Genomic DNA, 18077 nt, shown 5'->3' on the forward strand with positions numbered 1-18077 from the left:
CGGACTGAGAAAATATTTGAAGAGATTATAATTGAAAACTTCCCTAACATGGGAAAGGAAATAGTCAATCAACTCCAGGAAGTGCAGAGAGTTCCATACAGGATAAATCCAAGGAAAAACATGCCAAGACACATATTAATCAAACTATCAAAAATTAAATACAAAGAAAAAATACTAAAAGCAGCAAGGGAAAAGCAAAAAATAACATACAAGGGAATCCCCATAAGGTTAACAGCTGATCTTTCAGCAGAAACTCTGCAAGCCAGAACGGAGTGGCAGGACATATTTAAAGTGATAAAAGGGAAAAACCTACAACCAAGATTACTCTACCCAGCAAGGATCTCATTCAGATTCGATGGAGACACTAAAACCTTTACAGACAAGCAAAAGCTAAGAGAATCCAGCATCACCAAACCAGCTTTACAAAAAATGCTAAAGAAACTTCTCTAGGCAGGAAACACAAGAGAAGGAAAAGACCTACAATAACAAACCCAAAACAATTAAGAAAATGGTAATAGGAACATACATATCAATAATTACCTTAAATGTAAATGGATTAAGTGCTCCAACCAAAAGACATAGACTGGCTGAATGGATACAAAAACAAGACCCATATATATGCTGTCTACAAGAGACCCACTTCAGACCTAGGGACATATACAGACTGAAAGTGAGGGAATGGAAAAAGTATTCCACGCAAATGGAAATCAAAACAGACCTGGAGTAGCAATTCTCATATCTGACAAAATAGACTTTAAAATAAAGACTATTACAAGAGACAAAGAATGGCACTACATAATGACCAAAGGATCAATCCAAGAAGAAGATATTATAATTGTAAATATTTATGCACCCAACATAGGAGCACCACAATACATAAGGCAAACGCTAACAGCCATAAAGGGGAAATCGACAGTAACACAATCATAGTAGGGAACTTTAACACCCCACTTTCACCAATAGACAGATAATACAAAATGAAAATAAATAAGGAAACACAAGCTTTAAATGACACATTAAACAAGATGGACTTAATTGATATTTATAGGACATTCCATCCAAAAACAACAGAACACACTTTCTTCTCAAGTGCTCATGGAACATTCACCAGGATAGATCATATCTTGGGTCACAAATCAAGCCTAGGTAAATTCAAGAAAATTGAAATCGTATCAAGTATCTTTTCCGACCACAACGCTATGAGACTAGATATCAATTACAGGAAGAAAACTATTAGAAGTACAAACACATGGAGACTAAACAATACACTACTAAATAACCAAGAGATCACTGAAGAAATCAAAGAGGAAATCAAAAAATACCTAAAAACAAATGACAATGAAAACACGACGACCCAAAACCTATGGGATACAGCAAAAGCAGTTTTAAGAGGGAAGTTTATAGCAATACAATCCTACCTCAAGAAACAAGAAACATCTCAAATAAATAACCTAACCTTACACTTAAAGCAATTAGAGAAAGAAGAACAAAAAAAACCCAAAGTCAGCAGGAGGAAAGAAATCATAAAGATCAGATCAGAAATAAATGAAAAAGAAATGAAGGAAACAATAGCAAAGATCAATAAAACTAAAAGCTGGTTCTTTGAGAAGATACACAAAATTGATAAACCACTAGCCAGACTCATCAAGAAAAAAAAAAAGAGAAGACTCAAATAGATTCAACAGAATTAGAAATGAAAAAGTAGAAGTAACAACTGACACTGCAGAAATACAAAGGATCATGAGAGATTACAAGCAACTATATGCCAATAAAATGGACAACCTGGAAGAAATGGACAAATTCTTAGAAAAGCACAACCTTCCGAGGCTGAACCTGGAAGAAACAGAAAATATAAACAGACCAATCACAAGCACTGAAATGGAAACTGATTAAAAATCTTCCCACAAACAAAAGGCCAGGACCAGATGGCTTCACAGGCAAATTCTATCACACATTTAGAGAAGAGCTAACACTTATCCTTCTGAAACTCTTAAAAAATATAGCAGAAGGAGGAACACTCTCAAACTCATTCTATGAGGCCACCATCACCCTGATACCAAAACCACTACAGACCAATATCACTGATGAACACAGATGCAAAAATCCTCAACAAAACAGTAGCAAACAGAATCCAACAGTACATTAAAAAGATCATACACCATGATCAAGTGGAGTTTATCCTAGGAATGTAAGCATTCTTCAATATACGTAAATCAATGTGATACACCATATTAACAAACTGAAAGATAAAAACCATATGATAATCTCAATAGATGCAGAAAAAGCTTTTGACAAAATTCAACACCCATTTATGATAAAAACTCTTCAGAAACTAGGCACATAGGGTACTTACCTCAACATAATAAAGGCCATATATGACAAACCCACAGACAGCATGGTTCTCAATGGTGAAAAACTGAAACCATTTCCTCTAAAATCAGGAACAAGACAAGGATGCCCACTCTCACCACTATTATTCAACATAGTTTTGGAAGTTTTAGCCACAGCAATCAGAGAAGAAAAAGAAATAAAAGGAGACCAAATCAGAAAAGAAGTAAAGCTGTCACTGTTTGCAGGTGACATGATACTATACATAGAGAATCCTAAAGATGGTACTAGAAAACTACTAGAGCTAATCAATGAATTTGGTAAAGTTGCAGGGTACAAAATCAATGCACAGAAATCTCTTGCATTCCTATACACTAATGATGAAAAATCTGAAAGAGAAATTAAGGAAACACTCCCATTTACCACTGTAACAAAAAGAATAAAATACCTAGGAATAAACCTACTTAAGGAGACAGAACACCTGTATGCAGAAAACTATAAGACACTGATGAAAGAAATGAAAGATGATACAAATAGATGGAGAGATATATCATGTTCTTGGGTTGGAAGAATCAACATTTTGAAAATGACTATACTACCCAAAGCAATCTACATATTCAATGCAATCCCTATCAAACTACCAATGGCATTTTTCACAGAACTAGAACAAAAAATTTCACAATGTGTATGGAAACACAAAAGACCCTCAATAGCCAAAGCAATCTTGAGAAAGAAAAAACGGAGCTGGAGGAATCAGGCTCTGTTATTGAGACTACACTACAAAGCTACAATAATCAAGACAATATGGTATGGGCACAAAAACAAATATAGATCAATGGAACAGGATAGAAAGCCCAGAGATAAACCCACACACACATGGTCACCTTATCTTTGATAAAGGAGGCAAGAATATACAATGGAAAAAAGACAGCCTCTTCAATAAGTGGTGCTGGGAAAACTGGACAGCTACATGTAAAAGAATGAAATTAGAACACTTCCTAACACCATACACAAAAAAAACCTCAAAATGGATTAAAGACCTAAATGTAAGGTCAGACACATAAAACTCTTAGAGGAAAACATAGGAAGAACACTCTTTGACATAAATCACAGCAAGATCCTTTTTGACCCACCTCCTAGAGAAATGGAAATAAAAACAAAAATAAACAAATGGGACTTAATGAAACTTAAAAGCTTTTGCAGAGCAAAGTAAACCATAAACAAGACGAAAAGACAACCCTCAGAATGGGAGAAAATATCTGCAAATGAAGCAACTGACAAAGGATTAATCTCCAAAATATACAAGCAGCTCATGCAGCTCAATATCAAAAAAACAAACAACCCAGTCCAAAGATGGGCAGAAGATCTAAATAGACTTTTCTCCAAATTAAATATACAGACTGCCAACAAACACATGAAAGGATGCTCAACATCACTAATCATTAGAGAAATGCAGATCAAAACTAAAATGAGGTATCACCTCACACCTGTCAGAATGGCCATCATCAAAAAATCTGCAAACAATAAATGCTGGAGAGGGTGTGGAGAAAAGGGAACCCTCTTGCACTGTGGGTGGGAATGTAAATTGATACAGCCACTATGGAGAACAGTATGGAGGTTCCTTAAAAAACTACAAATAGAACTACCATACGACCCAGCAATCCCACTACTGGGCATATACCCTGAGAAAACCATAATTCAAAAAGAGTCATGTACCAAAATGTTCATTGCAGCTCTATTTACAATAGCTAGGACATGGAAGCAACCTAAGTGTCCATCATCGGATGAATGGATAAAGAAGATGTGGCACATATATACAATGGAATATTACTCAGCCATAAAAAGAAATGAAATGGAGGTATTTGTAGTGAGGTGGATGGAGTTAGAGTCTGTCATACAGAGTGAAGTAAGTCAGAAAGAGAAAAACAAATACAGTATGCTAACACATATATATGGAATCTAAGGGAAAAAAAGGTCATGAAGAACCTAGTGGCAAGACGGGAATAAAGACACAGACCTACTAGAGAATGGACTTGAGGATATGGGGAGGGGGAGGGGTAAGATGTGACAGGGTGAGAGAGTGTCATGGACATATATACACTACCAAATGTAAAATAGATAGCTAGTGGGAAGCAGCCGCATAGCACAAGGAGATCAGCTCGGTGCTTTGTGACCACCTAGAGGGGTAGGATAGGGAGGGTGGGAGGGAGGGAGATGCAAGAGGGAAGAGATATGGGAACATATGTATATGTATAACTGATTCACTTTGTTATAAAGCAGAAACTAACACACCATTGTAAAGCAATTATACTCCAATAAAGATGTTTAAAAAAAAAAAAAAAAATAAACTAAAATTAAACTACCATGTGACCCAGCAATCCCACTACTGGGCATATACCCTGAGAAAACTGTAATTCAAAAAGAGACATGTACCAAAATGTTCACTGAAGCACTATTTACAATAGCCAGGACATGGAAGCAACCTAAGTGTCCATCAACAGATGAGTGGATAAAGAAGATATGGCACATATATATGATGGAATATTACTCAGCCATAAAAAGAAACAAAATGGAGTTATTTGTAATGAGGTGGATGGACCTAGAGTCTGTCATACAGAGTGAAGTAAGTCAGAAAGAGAAAAACAAATACCGTATGCCAACACATATATATGGAATCTAAAAAGAAAAAAAAATGTTTCTGATGAACCTAGGGGCAAGAGTGGAATAGAGATGCAGACACAGAGAATGGATTTGAGGACACGGGGGTGGGGGAGGGTAAGCTGGGATGAAGTGAGAGAGTGGCAAACAGATAGCTAGTGGGAAGCAGCTGCATCGCACAGGGCGATCAGCTCGGTGCTTTGTGACCACTTAGAGGGGTGGGATAGGGAGGATGGGAGGGAGATGCAAGAGGGAGGGATATGGGGATATATGTATACGTATAGCTGATTCACTTTGTTATACAGCAGAAACTAACACAACATTGTAAAGCAATTATACTCCAGTAAAGATGTTTAAAAAAAAAATCCTAAAGAAAAAAATAAACATAAATTTTTTAAAATAAAAATAGGATGAAAAGTAGAGGAATATTTAAATAGTAACAGAAGAAAATTGAGGGGTGAGGATGGGGAAAGAGAGGGCAAACATTGAGTATTGTTTATCAGAGAGGGCAAACATTCAGTATTGTTTATCAGAAGCCATAATGGTTGAAAAAAGTTTTTGAAATTCTTTAATCTAGATTTCCCACTTTGTTATATGACCAAGGTTTTTCTACACCAGAAATAAGATTCTAAAAGAGATTTTTAACCTCAGTTTCAGACTTAAAAACTAACCAAAGTCACCTTTGGATACAAGGACCTAAGCATAAAATAGCAATTCATGCCATTAAATCCCGTGACGTCTCTTTACAAAAGGTGCCAATCTCAGAAAGTTAAAATTTACAAATCATACAAGAAATTTTCATTTACTTAACACTAAATATAAGAGTTTAAAAAATAGCTGTAAGTGAAAAGTCTTCATTTTCCACCTCAATTTTCTCAACTCCTTTCTTCCATGTCTTCTTTAGTATTGACCATGCATGACAGTCCTCTTGTCTATCACATCTTTTCAAAAGTATTCTTAAAAAAAAGAAAGTATTCTTTTTCACTTATGCCCCATTAAGACTTTACATAAATTCCTTAAACTCAAATAAGAAGCAGCAGTGGCTCCCAGTGGCCAATTTATGACAGTTATCTTTTGCTATCATAGTTCTTATATTTTCACATATGATTTCTAAAATTACAAGAACCTCATAGAAGTTACAGTATTAGAAAAAATAAATTAACAAAAGGAGGTTTAATTAACTTTAATCCTGTACTCTTCCACTTGACAGCAATCAGAATATTACAATGCATGCTTTTCAGGCAACTAAGAGATCCTTTAAAGCATAAAATACATTACTTAACATTATGTGCTTTTGCATCTTCAATGTCTCTGGGATCACTTACTGACTCAACCGAATAGTCAATATTATAACAAATAGCCACGTAGCAAAGCATTATCACATAACAAAGCACTGTCATCTGCCTATTTGATCAAATTAGGATTGTTAAAACCTGAACTAATTCCCCTAGAATATTTCGCCTCAAGTATGTAACTGAGACAGAGGTGACATCCTAGATTTTTCACCATTATATATATGTGGCAGACAGAAATCTAAAGACATCACCCCAAATCTTCTGTCCCCTGGTTTGATTGATTGGTAATTCAATCAAACTCTAAGCCAGGTATTGCTGTGAAGGGACTTTACAGACAGAATTAGGTTATTTATCAGCTGATCTTAAAGAATTACCCTGGATTATTCCAGTGAGCCCAAAGTAATCAAATGAGCTCTTAACAGCAGCAGATGGCAGAAAAGTCAAATCAGAGATACAATAGAAGAGAGAGATCAGAGAGATTCAAATCATAGAAAAGGATTTGATCTGCCATTGCTGTCTTTGAAGACAGACGGGGAACCATAAGCCAAGGAATGAGGGCAGCCTCTAGAAGCTGAAAACAACCTACAGGTGACAGCCAGCAAAGAAACAGAGACCTCATTCCTACAATGACATGGAACTGAATTTGGCCAACGACCTGAATGCAGATTCATTCACAGAGCTTCCAGAAAAGAACAGAGCCCTGCTAACACCTGACCTCTAAAGCAAAGAACCAAGCTGTGCCCCGACATCTGACCTTTAGAAACTATGATGTAGTAAATGTGTGTTGCTTTAAGCCACTAAGTTTGTGGTAATTTGTTATGGCAACAATTTAAAACTAATACAGATTTTGGTACCAAAAGGGATGCTGCTGTAACAAATACCTGAAAGTGTGGAAATGACTTTCGAATAGGGCGGTGGGTGGAGGCTGGAAGAAACTTGAGGAACATAATAGAAATAGCCTTGAACAAACCAGTAGTAGAAATCTAGACTTTAAGAACACTGCCATGATGACTCAGACTGCTTGAAGAAATCAAGATTTGGAAGATAAAAAGATCTAACTTGTCATCGGATATTACTTTTGTTACCAGCTTGCCTTTAAACAGGAGTGTTTAGCACATTTCGTTTTATATAATTGTCCATTTGGTTCATTTAACCCTACTGTCTTGCTACTGTTTCTTTTGTTCCGTCTGTGTTTGCTGTTGTTCCTCCTTTCCTTCTTTCCTGCCTTCCTTTATGTCTAAGCCACCACCATCTCTCACCTGGACTAATGCAGTAGCCAACTGTATGGTCTCCTTGCTTCCACCCTGTTCCTTATTTCAAAGTCTATTCACATCACAGGACCAGTCTCATCCTATTTTTTTCCACCTTTTCTGGGTAAAGACCGACTGTTACGATGACCTACAAGGCCTTGTTGCATCAGCCCACATTATCTCTCTGACCTCATCTCCTATTATTCGCCCCCTCACTCACTCCATTTCACAGTAACTTCTTTATACTTGTTTGAACACCCCAGACACAATCCCACCTCAGTGCCTTTGTACTTGCTATTTCCTCTGTTTAGAAAACTTGCCCTACATGTTTTTGAGCAAATGTTACTTTTCCTATAACTATTTGTAGTAAGCAGAATAATGCTTCCCCTCACCCCCAGATGTCCATGTCCTTATCCCTGGAACCTGGGAGTGTTATATTACATGGCAAAGGAGAATTAACGTTGCAGATGTTAAGATTGCTAATCAGCTGACCTTAAAATAGGGAGATTATCCTGGATTATCCAGAAGGGCTCCAAGTATTCACAAGAGTCCTTAAAAGAGAGAGAGGGAGACTTGACTGCAGAAGAATGGTCAGAGATACAATGTTGCTGGCTTTAAAGATGGAGGAAGGGGACCACAAACAAATGTGGGCAGTCTCTAGAAGATGGAAAAGGCAGAAAACAGATTCTCCCCTAGAGCCTCCATAAATTAATACAGCCTACCAATGCCCTGATTTTAGCCCATTGAGACCCATTTCAGATTTCCCACCTCCAGAACTGTAAAACAGTACACTGAACTGTTTAAACCATTTTTAAGTTTGTGGTAATACGTTATGGCAGCAAAAGAAAACTAATACACTACCTTAGTTAATATAAGCCCTCACTCCCTACTTCCCTTTGCTGCTTAATTTTCATCCATAAAATATATTACCTTCTAACAAACTATTTTATTTATAAATGTGAATTCTATAAATAAATGTAAGCTCCATAAAGGCAAAGATTATCTATTTTGTTCAGTTTCCCAAGGCCTGATACTTGGTTACATGCTCAAGTATTTACTGAGTGAACATTTGATAAATTATAAATATACAAATATGTTAGAAGAGCTGTGCTTATGATGATGCTAACCGTGATAAAAAAAACCATTAATCTTAAAGAAAAATGAGATATAATCAGTGGCTGTTTGTAGTCAATGACATTTAGATTTATAGCTATGCACTAATATCTCTCAAAACATCTTTATTATTCAGTCTCTGTATTCTTCTTCTTCTCAATTGCAACCACTTTTTTTAAAATTACAGTTTTTAACAATTCAGGAGACACTATTAAATACATAATTTTTAAAATTCTTAATATTTTTCAGTAAAATATCACATCTTATCTATAAGTTCAGAAAAGAATACTATACAGATAAATATTTCCTTGCTGAAGGAAGTTACTGACATTTGAGAAAGTCTCCAAGTTTGAAATATAAAAGACAAAATTTTGGCAATGACCAACAAAGGTCTTATATTATCTTCATTCAAAGAGTAAAGAATAGTCATTGGTGTTAAAAGGCATTGCTTACCTGTTCCAGGAGTAGTTGTCATAACTCCGACAAGAGGACTCTGCATTACTGAAATGTTTGCCTACATGAAAACAGAAGAAAGTGTTAAAGTAAAAATGCAAAGTTCTAACCAAAACACAAACACAATAAGTGTTGAAAAACTACATTCAACAGACAACTGAATGTCTACTAGGTATTGGAAATGCCTATTAGCTCACAATTGAAGAGTACTCTCTAAGTTTTGTTTTTTTTTTAAGCTGAACAGTATTAATCTAAAATGCCAGACTTGTTAGCATATTATATGTTTAATATAAGAAAAGTTGCATTAGGTAAAAAGACATTATTTTTAGTAAACAGTAACACTGCTATTTGTTTTTAGTTCCTAAGATACAATATTTGAAATAACAGAGATAATGGTGATTCCTCAAATCATCAAGTTCACATTGAAAAATAGAAAGATGGCAAAACTATATTTCTAAATTGACATTTACAAACCATGAAATACTATAGATTCAAATCAGTCTACACAGTAAAAGACAGCATATCTCTGCCTTTACTAGTAGAAAGTAACAAAGACTAATTCCTTTAAATGTGAGAAAACTAGAGATTAAAGTAGTTAAAAGTCCTTCTATAAACAAAAACAAAAATATCTAATCCAGAATGAGAAACAGACTCTTTCTCTAGAAGTAAACATATAGAGAGAAACTTTTTTAACAGATTCTGACTAAACTAAGAAAATCTAAAATCTGGCTATTATCCAGCAACCAGACCAAATGCTGAGAGATTGTTAGAAGTGATACAAAATGCATTGTTCAATTCTTAATGATAACTTCTTTCCTGATTAGAGAGAGGTTGACTGAAGTGTCAGGCGGCAAAACTAATTTGGACTTTAATAATATTCTTACCAACTTCCAAATCAAAAATTTTCTCTACAAATTATGACCCACAAGATTTTTAGACATTTTGAACATAGCAATAACTATAAACTACCTTTCTTTTCATGTATTATGAGAGAAGTAATGAAAACTGGCATAAACTTATAAGCCAGAGATCCTCATATCAAACTAAACATCAGATATATCTATCAACCTCTAGAAAAATACTCCAGACCAGAATATTCTGGACATAGTTAAGTTTATAACACCACTGTCCACATATAACACAAACCACACAAGTAGTTGTTAATTTTCTAGTACGCATGTATATCTCAATTCAGTATAGGACTAGCCACATTTCAAGTGTCAACAGCCACACTTGGCTAGTAGCTGCTACACTTGACAGGAGGGCACGTGTAGAAGTGTTGGAAAAAGAAAGTAATCTGTTTAACACAATGAATTAATTTTGCCTTGACAAACAGGCCTAGTATGCCATGCATATCAAGCCTATAATCAAAGTTTACTGAAAGATTTTTCTACTTTTCTTAAACTTGCCAACAAGCATGCTATATTTGATTTAGGGAAAGGCCATAAAATATTTCTCCAAATCAAACAGCAGAAATGTTGTTATATAAAGAACTTACCAGTTTAGCTGATACACTTTGTTTATATATCCTTCTAGGCATAATAGTAATAGGAGAGAAAACTTTTGACTATAAAAGCTACTAAACTTCCAACATAAAAGAAAAATCCACACTACCTTTCAACTGACAATCAAGAGTAATCACAGTAGTATGTATTAGCAGAACACTGCTCTTGTAAACACTGGCTCTAGATTCAAGATTGCTAGGTTTAAAATCTGGCTCTACTAGACTAGCTGACTTACCCTTGACAAATTACTTAGGCTTTCGGTGTCCTAGTTTCCTCAATGATAAAATAAAGCTTGTAAGGGCTACCTCACAGATTCATTGTGAGGATTAAATGAGACAATACATGAGAAGTTATAAGATTAGGCCATGTACACTGTAGGTACTTCATAAGTATTACATACTTTTTTGTGCTATCAGTACCATTAAAACAGAGAATCCCTAACTTGTATAATCTGACTGAAAATAACACCATCAGAACACCTACATCTACACCAACCAAAACTTAACATCACCATCAGAACACCTACACCAGGAACACACTAAACCATCAGCTCATAAACATGCAGGAGGAAGCGTTTTTAGTAAAATAAGTAAACAGTGAACACAGCTCTAAAAGGATATTGGCCTTATATTAATAAAACTATCCCTAAAATAAAGACCTCAAATCATTACAAGGTGCCTTAGATCTGGATAAACCCTGAATCTTCACTTGTTCTTTCACAAAATTATGTATAAATATTGAACTTTTTAAACAATGAACAATTTAAATGATAATCATTTCTACATGTTTATTAATGAGGTTGGGGGCATGGACAGGTGAAGAGGCACACCTTTAAAAGCCACAGAATTACCTATACGAGACAATTATCTAAGTTCTATTACATTTTTAAGTACATTTCATGATAAACACAATTTAATTAGACTCTATGATAACTGTCCCTAATGCTTATTCTGTGCAATAAACTTACACTAAAACAGACCTCAGGCAAACACTTCAAATTACTGACCCTCCCTGTATAACCACATAAAAACATGAAATAAGGATATGTATGGTCATGAACGAGGATATGTATAGTCATGAATGAGGATATGTATATCACCTGTCTTCTTGAAGTTAAAGGTGTTGATCCAAGTCCTGGGCTGGAAATGTCATCATATATACTTCTAACTGGTGGAGCTCCACTTTTATCTTTATGAGCTGGTACAACTGGCTGTGGTGGTGACCCACCTAACAATGTACAAAAAATATAGACAGATGAGAAAATAAAGAAATCCTCCATCTTTCTGGTAAGATCTTTTAAATTAATATTTTTAAAATAATGACTTCAACTCCTGTCTCCCAGCGCTTCTCAAACCTCAATACACATAAGAATCACCTAGGCATCTTGTTAAAATTCAGGTTATGTCTCAGATCATGTGAGATGGAGCCTGAGACTATGAATTTCTAACAAGCTCCCAGTGATGCCAATGTTGGTGATCCATAGACTGCACTTTGAATAAAAGGTTCCAGAATAAGTAAATAGAAATTTTAGTTTTTAGTAAACACATGCAACTTTTGTTTTCTCTACAAGATGCTTAACATTTCAATACAAAATTTGATCCTATTTCTCACTTGAAAGTAGGTATTAAACAGCTGCAGTTTGTATACACTTGAATATAATCTCCTAATGTGGAATTTGACTGTCAAATTCCTATTCGTGTTTCTCACAGTAGAAATATATTTAAGTACATAATAAACATACAGGAAAAGGACCAACATTGGGGGATACAAAGGGATCTTCGTTAAGTCAGAGAATCAACAATGCCAAGTAGCGAAGCAGTCCAGGCCCTCTGTAAGACTAATGTCTGAGCCTAGACAGTACGGCATAAGGTATTTAGATTAGAGCACAGGCTATAGAACAAGACTGACCTGGGCTTTAACCTCCTGCTGTCACTAACCAGTGAGCTTCAGCAAGTTCTATACTGCATTTAGCCTCAGTTTCCTCTTATGGAGGATACTACTAACCACCCTTTAGGACTGACAAAAGAATGAAAATAACATATAAAATGCTTAGCATATTGCCTGGCTCATAAACACTCAATATATGGTAGCTACAGTAATAAAATAATACACTTGAAATATGTAAAAAACAAAAATCTGTCCAGAATATAACTTATAATTCTCCCTGATCAACCCTAAAAAAAAAAAAAAAAAAAAAAAGATAATAAACCACTTTAACCGAAATAATACCTTAAGGACAATTAAAGTAAGAAGAATTTTCATTTAAACATCTATTAAAAGGATATTAGCTCACATCTGGAATTCAACCATTTTTGTAGCTCTCACTAGTCACAGTCAAAACTTTCAAGTTATCTTTTAAAATATCTGTTTGCTAAAAGAGTCCTGTAAAAGATACGTTTCATTTACATAACATTTTGGGCTGGCAACTGCAAATCATAGTTTGTGGAGTAAGTCCTTTCACTAAACACACTATAAGTGAGACTCTTAATTCACTATGACTAGAAGTAGAATTCATATCTACAGATTTTCAAATTACACTTCTTTTGACTATTTGCTATTATTATATTTAAGATGAATTATTTAAATTGAATTCAGCTGAAGTTAAACGACCATATTCCCCTCCCCCCACCCACACACACTTTAACATCTCTGAAACGGATAATTTACAAAAATTGGCAAATGGTGTTCTATCATATTTAGTGTTTTTCTTTCTTAGTGGTACTTAAAATAATGGTGAGTTTTACAATCAATGGCCTCTTAGATTGAATAAAATGTAGTATACATATTTTTAGTGAGTGGTTCTTGGAATTATAGTAACTTATATTGCTTACACCGCTATTCCAATAATCTTAAAATAAAAAATAGAGACACTGCTTAATTTTTTTAAATAAATGTGGTTTGAGGGTGAACGTTGCACCACTACCCTTTTTAAAATTCTAGTACATGTATTGATAGTACTATAAAACTATTTTAAGCAATTTACCTACCTGCAAGTAAAGGTGATCTCATTTCCATTACTCCTACTGAAGGGCCACTAATTGATCGAGGTTGTGGAGTCACTGGAGCTGGCAAATCCCCCATTAAAAATCCAGGTAGGAACTGGGCATTAACCCCTGGCTTTGGAGACGTGGGTGAACCCAGCATCATTGGTTCAGATCCTAAATGAATCAGAAAATAAAATAATACAAAGAAAGGACTTTAATGTAACAATATCTAACAAAAAGATGCAAGAATCCAGCATAAACAATTTTGAGAATTTCATCAAAACTGTTAAGTATTACAGAACCATAGTTAATTTTATTATTTTAAAAAACAATAAAAATTATTTCTAGAAAAATGTGAAATATTTTGTATTAACCAAATAATATTTGACAGCTGTTTTTGTTTACATTACTTCATAGATTTAAGAATGAACATTTATTTTAAAATTTTTACATTTTAGCTTATTGTCTAAAAAAAAAATCCCTAATACATACAGAATAATTTCTTTCCATTTCTGGATCAGCTTCTACTATGTAACAACCGAAAGCAAGAACAAGGTGCACTAGTTACACAAAGTCTAAGCAAATCAAACACAATAGGTTTAGCGTGCTGTATGTCCCGCTTTTCTTTCCCCATATACAACTGTCAGTCATTTTTGTAATAAAAGTGTAATCATGCACACATTAAAGCACATATGAAATAATGTGATGATTAGCATACCAACTAACAATTATATTGAAAAGATTTGGAAAGGTTATCTTTTGGGTCATTTTTTAAAACCATTCATTTTAAAGTGAGGAATAACCAATAAAAGTCTCCCTAACAAAAAACCAATTTAAGAACTGATACTTCAGGATCATCAATTCAAAATTATTTTTCACAATTTATAGGGTAGGTATTATTATTATTCCAACTATGAAAATAAGGAAGCTATAACTTCCTCTAATTTCAGGACAAAATAGCCCAGTAAGGAAAACATGGGCTCTGGAGTGAAGAGACCTCGGTTCCAGTCTCAGCAAAATGGACATAATTGTAGCACCCACCCACAGAGCTTTGATTAGACTTAACAGCAAGTAAAGCACTTACCTCAAGTGCCTAATATACAGTAAGTATTCACCAAATATTAGTTATTATTATTATTCTAATAGTATCTTACAATAGCCAAAACTGAGGGACTGATGTGTATATGTAGAATTTGCAATTTCTGCTTACGAAAATTTAATTTTTCAACTATCTGACAAGCCTGAATGTGATTCATGGCACTCAGACAGGTCAAACATTTGGTATGTTATTTATATTACCTTTATTAACTATTCCTTAACTTCTAAACAGCCTCAAAAATGTGTTTCTTGCTATCCAAATGCTGTCAATTATTTACTCTTCCTCTTATTTCTAATCATAGTAGACCTAGATATTAAAATGCAAACACATAAAAAAAGGAAAAAGGAAAAGAAATTCAGGAAAAGAATAAAGCAAATACTGAAATAAGGTGTGAAGAGCTATATTACATTGTAATTACTTCAAAGTGCTAGTTACGATGTTACCACAGTACTATTACATATTTCCAAAGAACATAACACTAAAATCAAACCAAAAGTCTAAATAAAAGCATATTATGAACATATATTTATAAACCCACAGTAATAAATGTATTACAAAGCTTTAGGTACCACCAACTACCTTCACTCTCCCAGCCCCAAAAGAAAAAAAAAAAAACATATATGGCAAGTATAGTAATAATGAAGTCACGAAAATTTCTGACACATCCGAATGTATATTGTGATAGAGTAGAAAGCAGCAGAGTGAGAAGGGCACAAAGGGCTCTTAACTGAACTGTCAGTTACCACCCAACCCTTTCACTTAGAGAGCTATACCAATGGATCTGGCAAGTCTTAAATTCCATTTCAGTCTTGTACTCCTAACATGTTAAGTACGGTGTCTTACTCGGCTAGCACTGTTTGTTGAAGTAACCATTAGTTTTACAATACCATTAGGTGCTGGGAAAATGTTTATTCCTCATCTGGAATATCTGCAATATGTGGACTTGAACAATTAATACAACTAATGTCAGATTTCTGACCAGAGGTTTATTCATATTTGTAACCCCAAAAAACATACACTCCAAAATGTTTTTGTTGAGTAGAAAACTTTGGAACTGGAATGAAAAGTTTTTGACCTCTAAAATAATACAAGACATAATACCTAGACCAACTTTAAATGTAGCTGAGTATCTCTGTTGATATTATGCATTTAGTTTTTTATAACTAATGCTAAAACAAGTTACTCTATTCTCAAAAGAAGCTTATTTTGCACAAAACATGGCAAGCATTATATATCCTTCAACTCTAATAAAACTCATTCTACAGATACATATCCTGTTTGCTCTCCTTTCAAACTCAAAGTTGTAACCGAACTTTCAAATACATCTCTATGACAGTAGACGATTTATTTTCTGTTCTAAGATATTCGACGGTTCTCACAAATCCCAAAACTCAGCAGACACACACACACAAAATCGACATCCTGCTAACTTGGCAAGATTTTCTGAAGACAACACATCTCAGCAATGCCCCTCCCCATTAAATAATGGTAATGAATTTTTTAAAAAAAATCATGACGTGACCGATTAGAGGAAAAGACCTCCTACAATACTTAGTCATTTTCCCAAGATAAAGGCAGGGGAAATCGAGCGAACTCCTGGCTTCCTATTAAGGCTAATACCTCAATGGCTGCCATCACCTGGTTAATTAAATGTCGCACGATTCAAGCTTCCTTCAAAAACAGATTTCTTCTGCAAAGCCCGAGAGAAGGAAGGAATCAAACAGGAACTAAAAGCCTAGGTGACCAAACAGAGGTGAAAGGTAACCACACCCCAGGGCACTGCCCACCCAGGTGTTCACAGGTGAGTTCCTTCCCACCAACGCTTCCCCGGATCCCTGAACCTAGCATCGCGTCTCCCGCGCTGGCGGAATCCCAGGTATGGATAGGTCTGGCTCCGGCGTATGGGGGCACAAAACAGCTTAGTCACCACAAGACCGCCGTTTCTTCGTCCTCCTCGGGGCCCGCATTTTCCCGGAGCCGCCTTGGTAGCGGCTGGGTGGAGACTCCTCGAGTAGGGGGCGCACTAAGAAGTTGGGTACGAGCCAGAGCCTGCCCCTCTGCGGCTGAAATTAGCAGACGAGAGCCCTATGACTACTGCCTTTCAGGCTTGCCCGCTTCCAAGATTACGGTGTGCATCGCAGTGCTAGGGAGGAAAAGCAGTTTTTTACTCACCTAACGTGGGCACCTGGGGTTCCACGGCAAAGGCTGCCATCCCAGCAGCGGCGACGCTTAGCCCCACACCTCCCCGATTTTCAAAAATGGCGGAAATTCTCCCCACGGGTAGGGGCGCGCTACCTTATGGTGTTGCGTAACTTCCGGACATGCGCTATACCTAAGTTGTGGCGCCGGAGCCGCCATTTTGGAATGGGAAAACAGTCTTTTCGGAGATGCAACGTCTCAGAGAGGGTCTTTACTGGTAGGGTGGTGAAACAATGTGGAAACTGCGGTTCTAGGAATTCTTCTGCTCACCTTGTGAGCCTCCTGATTTGTTGGTGCTTGAGTTTTATAGAAGCACAAGTTATTTTACTCACGATTTCATAATTAGCGTGAGTTTACCCAGTGCTCTGTCATCCGTCAGCTTTTCCAAGTACCACCTGGAAAAGTTGGCCTGAAGAAACAGAGGGGGCCGCTTTCCAATGTAGATTTCCGGCCTTAGTTGCATGAAACTCAATTCTCAAAACATATTTTCTACCATCTCTATGCCATTTTTTAAAATTTTGTGTTACATACGCACAATTTTACATTAAAGCGTAACATACTTGCTGTTTTATTATATATTAATACATGCAAAAGGTATTAAATAATGAAGGCTAATAATAAACACCCGTGAACTCACCACACTGCAGAATCCTCTGTGTTCCTCCCTCTGCCATCCCTGCTGTCCTCCTCCCCCTATTTTGCTGCTTTTCTTTAGAGCGTATTCAAATATCACACACATATTCTATATATGTGTGTGTGAAAATATGTCATTTCACCATTTGCAGCAACATGGATGGACCTGAAGATTATCATACTAAGCGAAGTAAATCAGACAGAGAAAGACAAGTATCATATGATATCACTTATATGCAGAATCAAAAAAAAAAATGATAAAAATGAACTTATTTAAAAAACAGAAACAGGCTTAGAGAACAAATTTATGGTTACCGTGGGGTAAAGGGTGCGGGGCAGGGATAGACTGGGAATTTGGGATTGACATGTACACACTGCTATGTTTAAAATAGATAGGGAATTCCCGAGCGGTCCAGTGGTTAGGACTCTGCGCTTTCACTGCAGAGGGCGCAGGTTCAATCCCTGGTCGGGCAATTAAGATCCCACAAGCTGTGTGGGGTGGCCAAAAATAAAATAAAATAAAACAAAATCGATAACCAACAAGGACCTACTGTATAGCA

At 35.8% G+C, this 18077-nt stretch overlaps 1 protein-coding gene across 3 annotated transcripts in view; it reads right to left on the bottom strand.

The window, feature by feature from the left end:
* The window catches only part of NUP35 (nucleoporin 35), a 35780-nt gene extending 18838 nt beyond the window's left edge, over positions 1–16942 (bottom strand). Inside the window, exons 1-5 of one of the 3 annotated variants that reach the window (XM_068543870.1) lie at positions 16858–16932; positions 14886–14991; positions 13590–13760; positions 11702–11829; positions 9098–9158 (exon numbers count right to left, since the gene is read on the bottom strand). In XM_068543870.1, the coding sequence (XP_068399971.1) occupies positions 9098–9158; positions 11702–11829; positions 13590–13749 (349 nt within the window). In that variant the 5' untranslated portion in view covers positions 13750–13760; positions 14886–14991; positions 16858–16932. Of the gene's footprint in view, positions 1–9097; positions 9159–11701; positions 11830–13589; positions 13761–14885; positions 14992–16526; positions 16648–16857 lie in introns of those variants that run through there. The other 2 variants (XM_068543871.1, XM_068543869.1) reach the window with 2 other exon arrangements.
* Positions 16943–18077: the final 1135 nt, after the last annotated feature.

The sequence above is a fragment of the Eschrichtius robustus genome, chromosome 5 (genome assembly GCF_028021215.1).
Source record: "Eschrichtius robustus isolate mEscRob2 chromosome 5, mEscRob2.pri, whole genome shotgun sequence".
NCBI classification, from domain to species: domain Eukaryota; kingdom Metazoa; phylum Chordata; class Mammalia; order Artiodactyla; family Eschrichtiidae; genus Eschrichtius; species Eschrichtius robustus.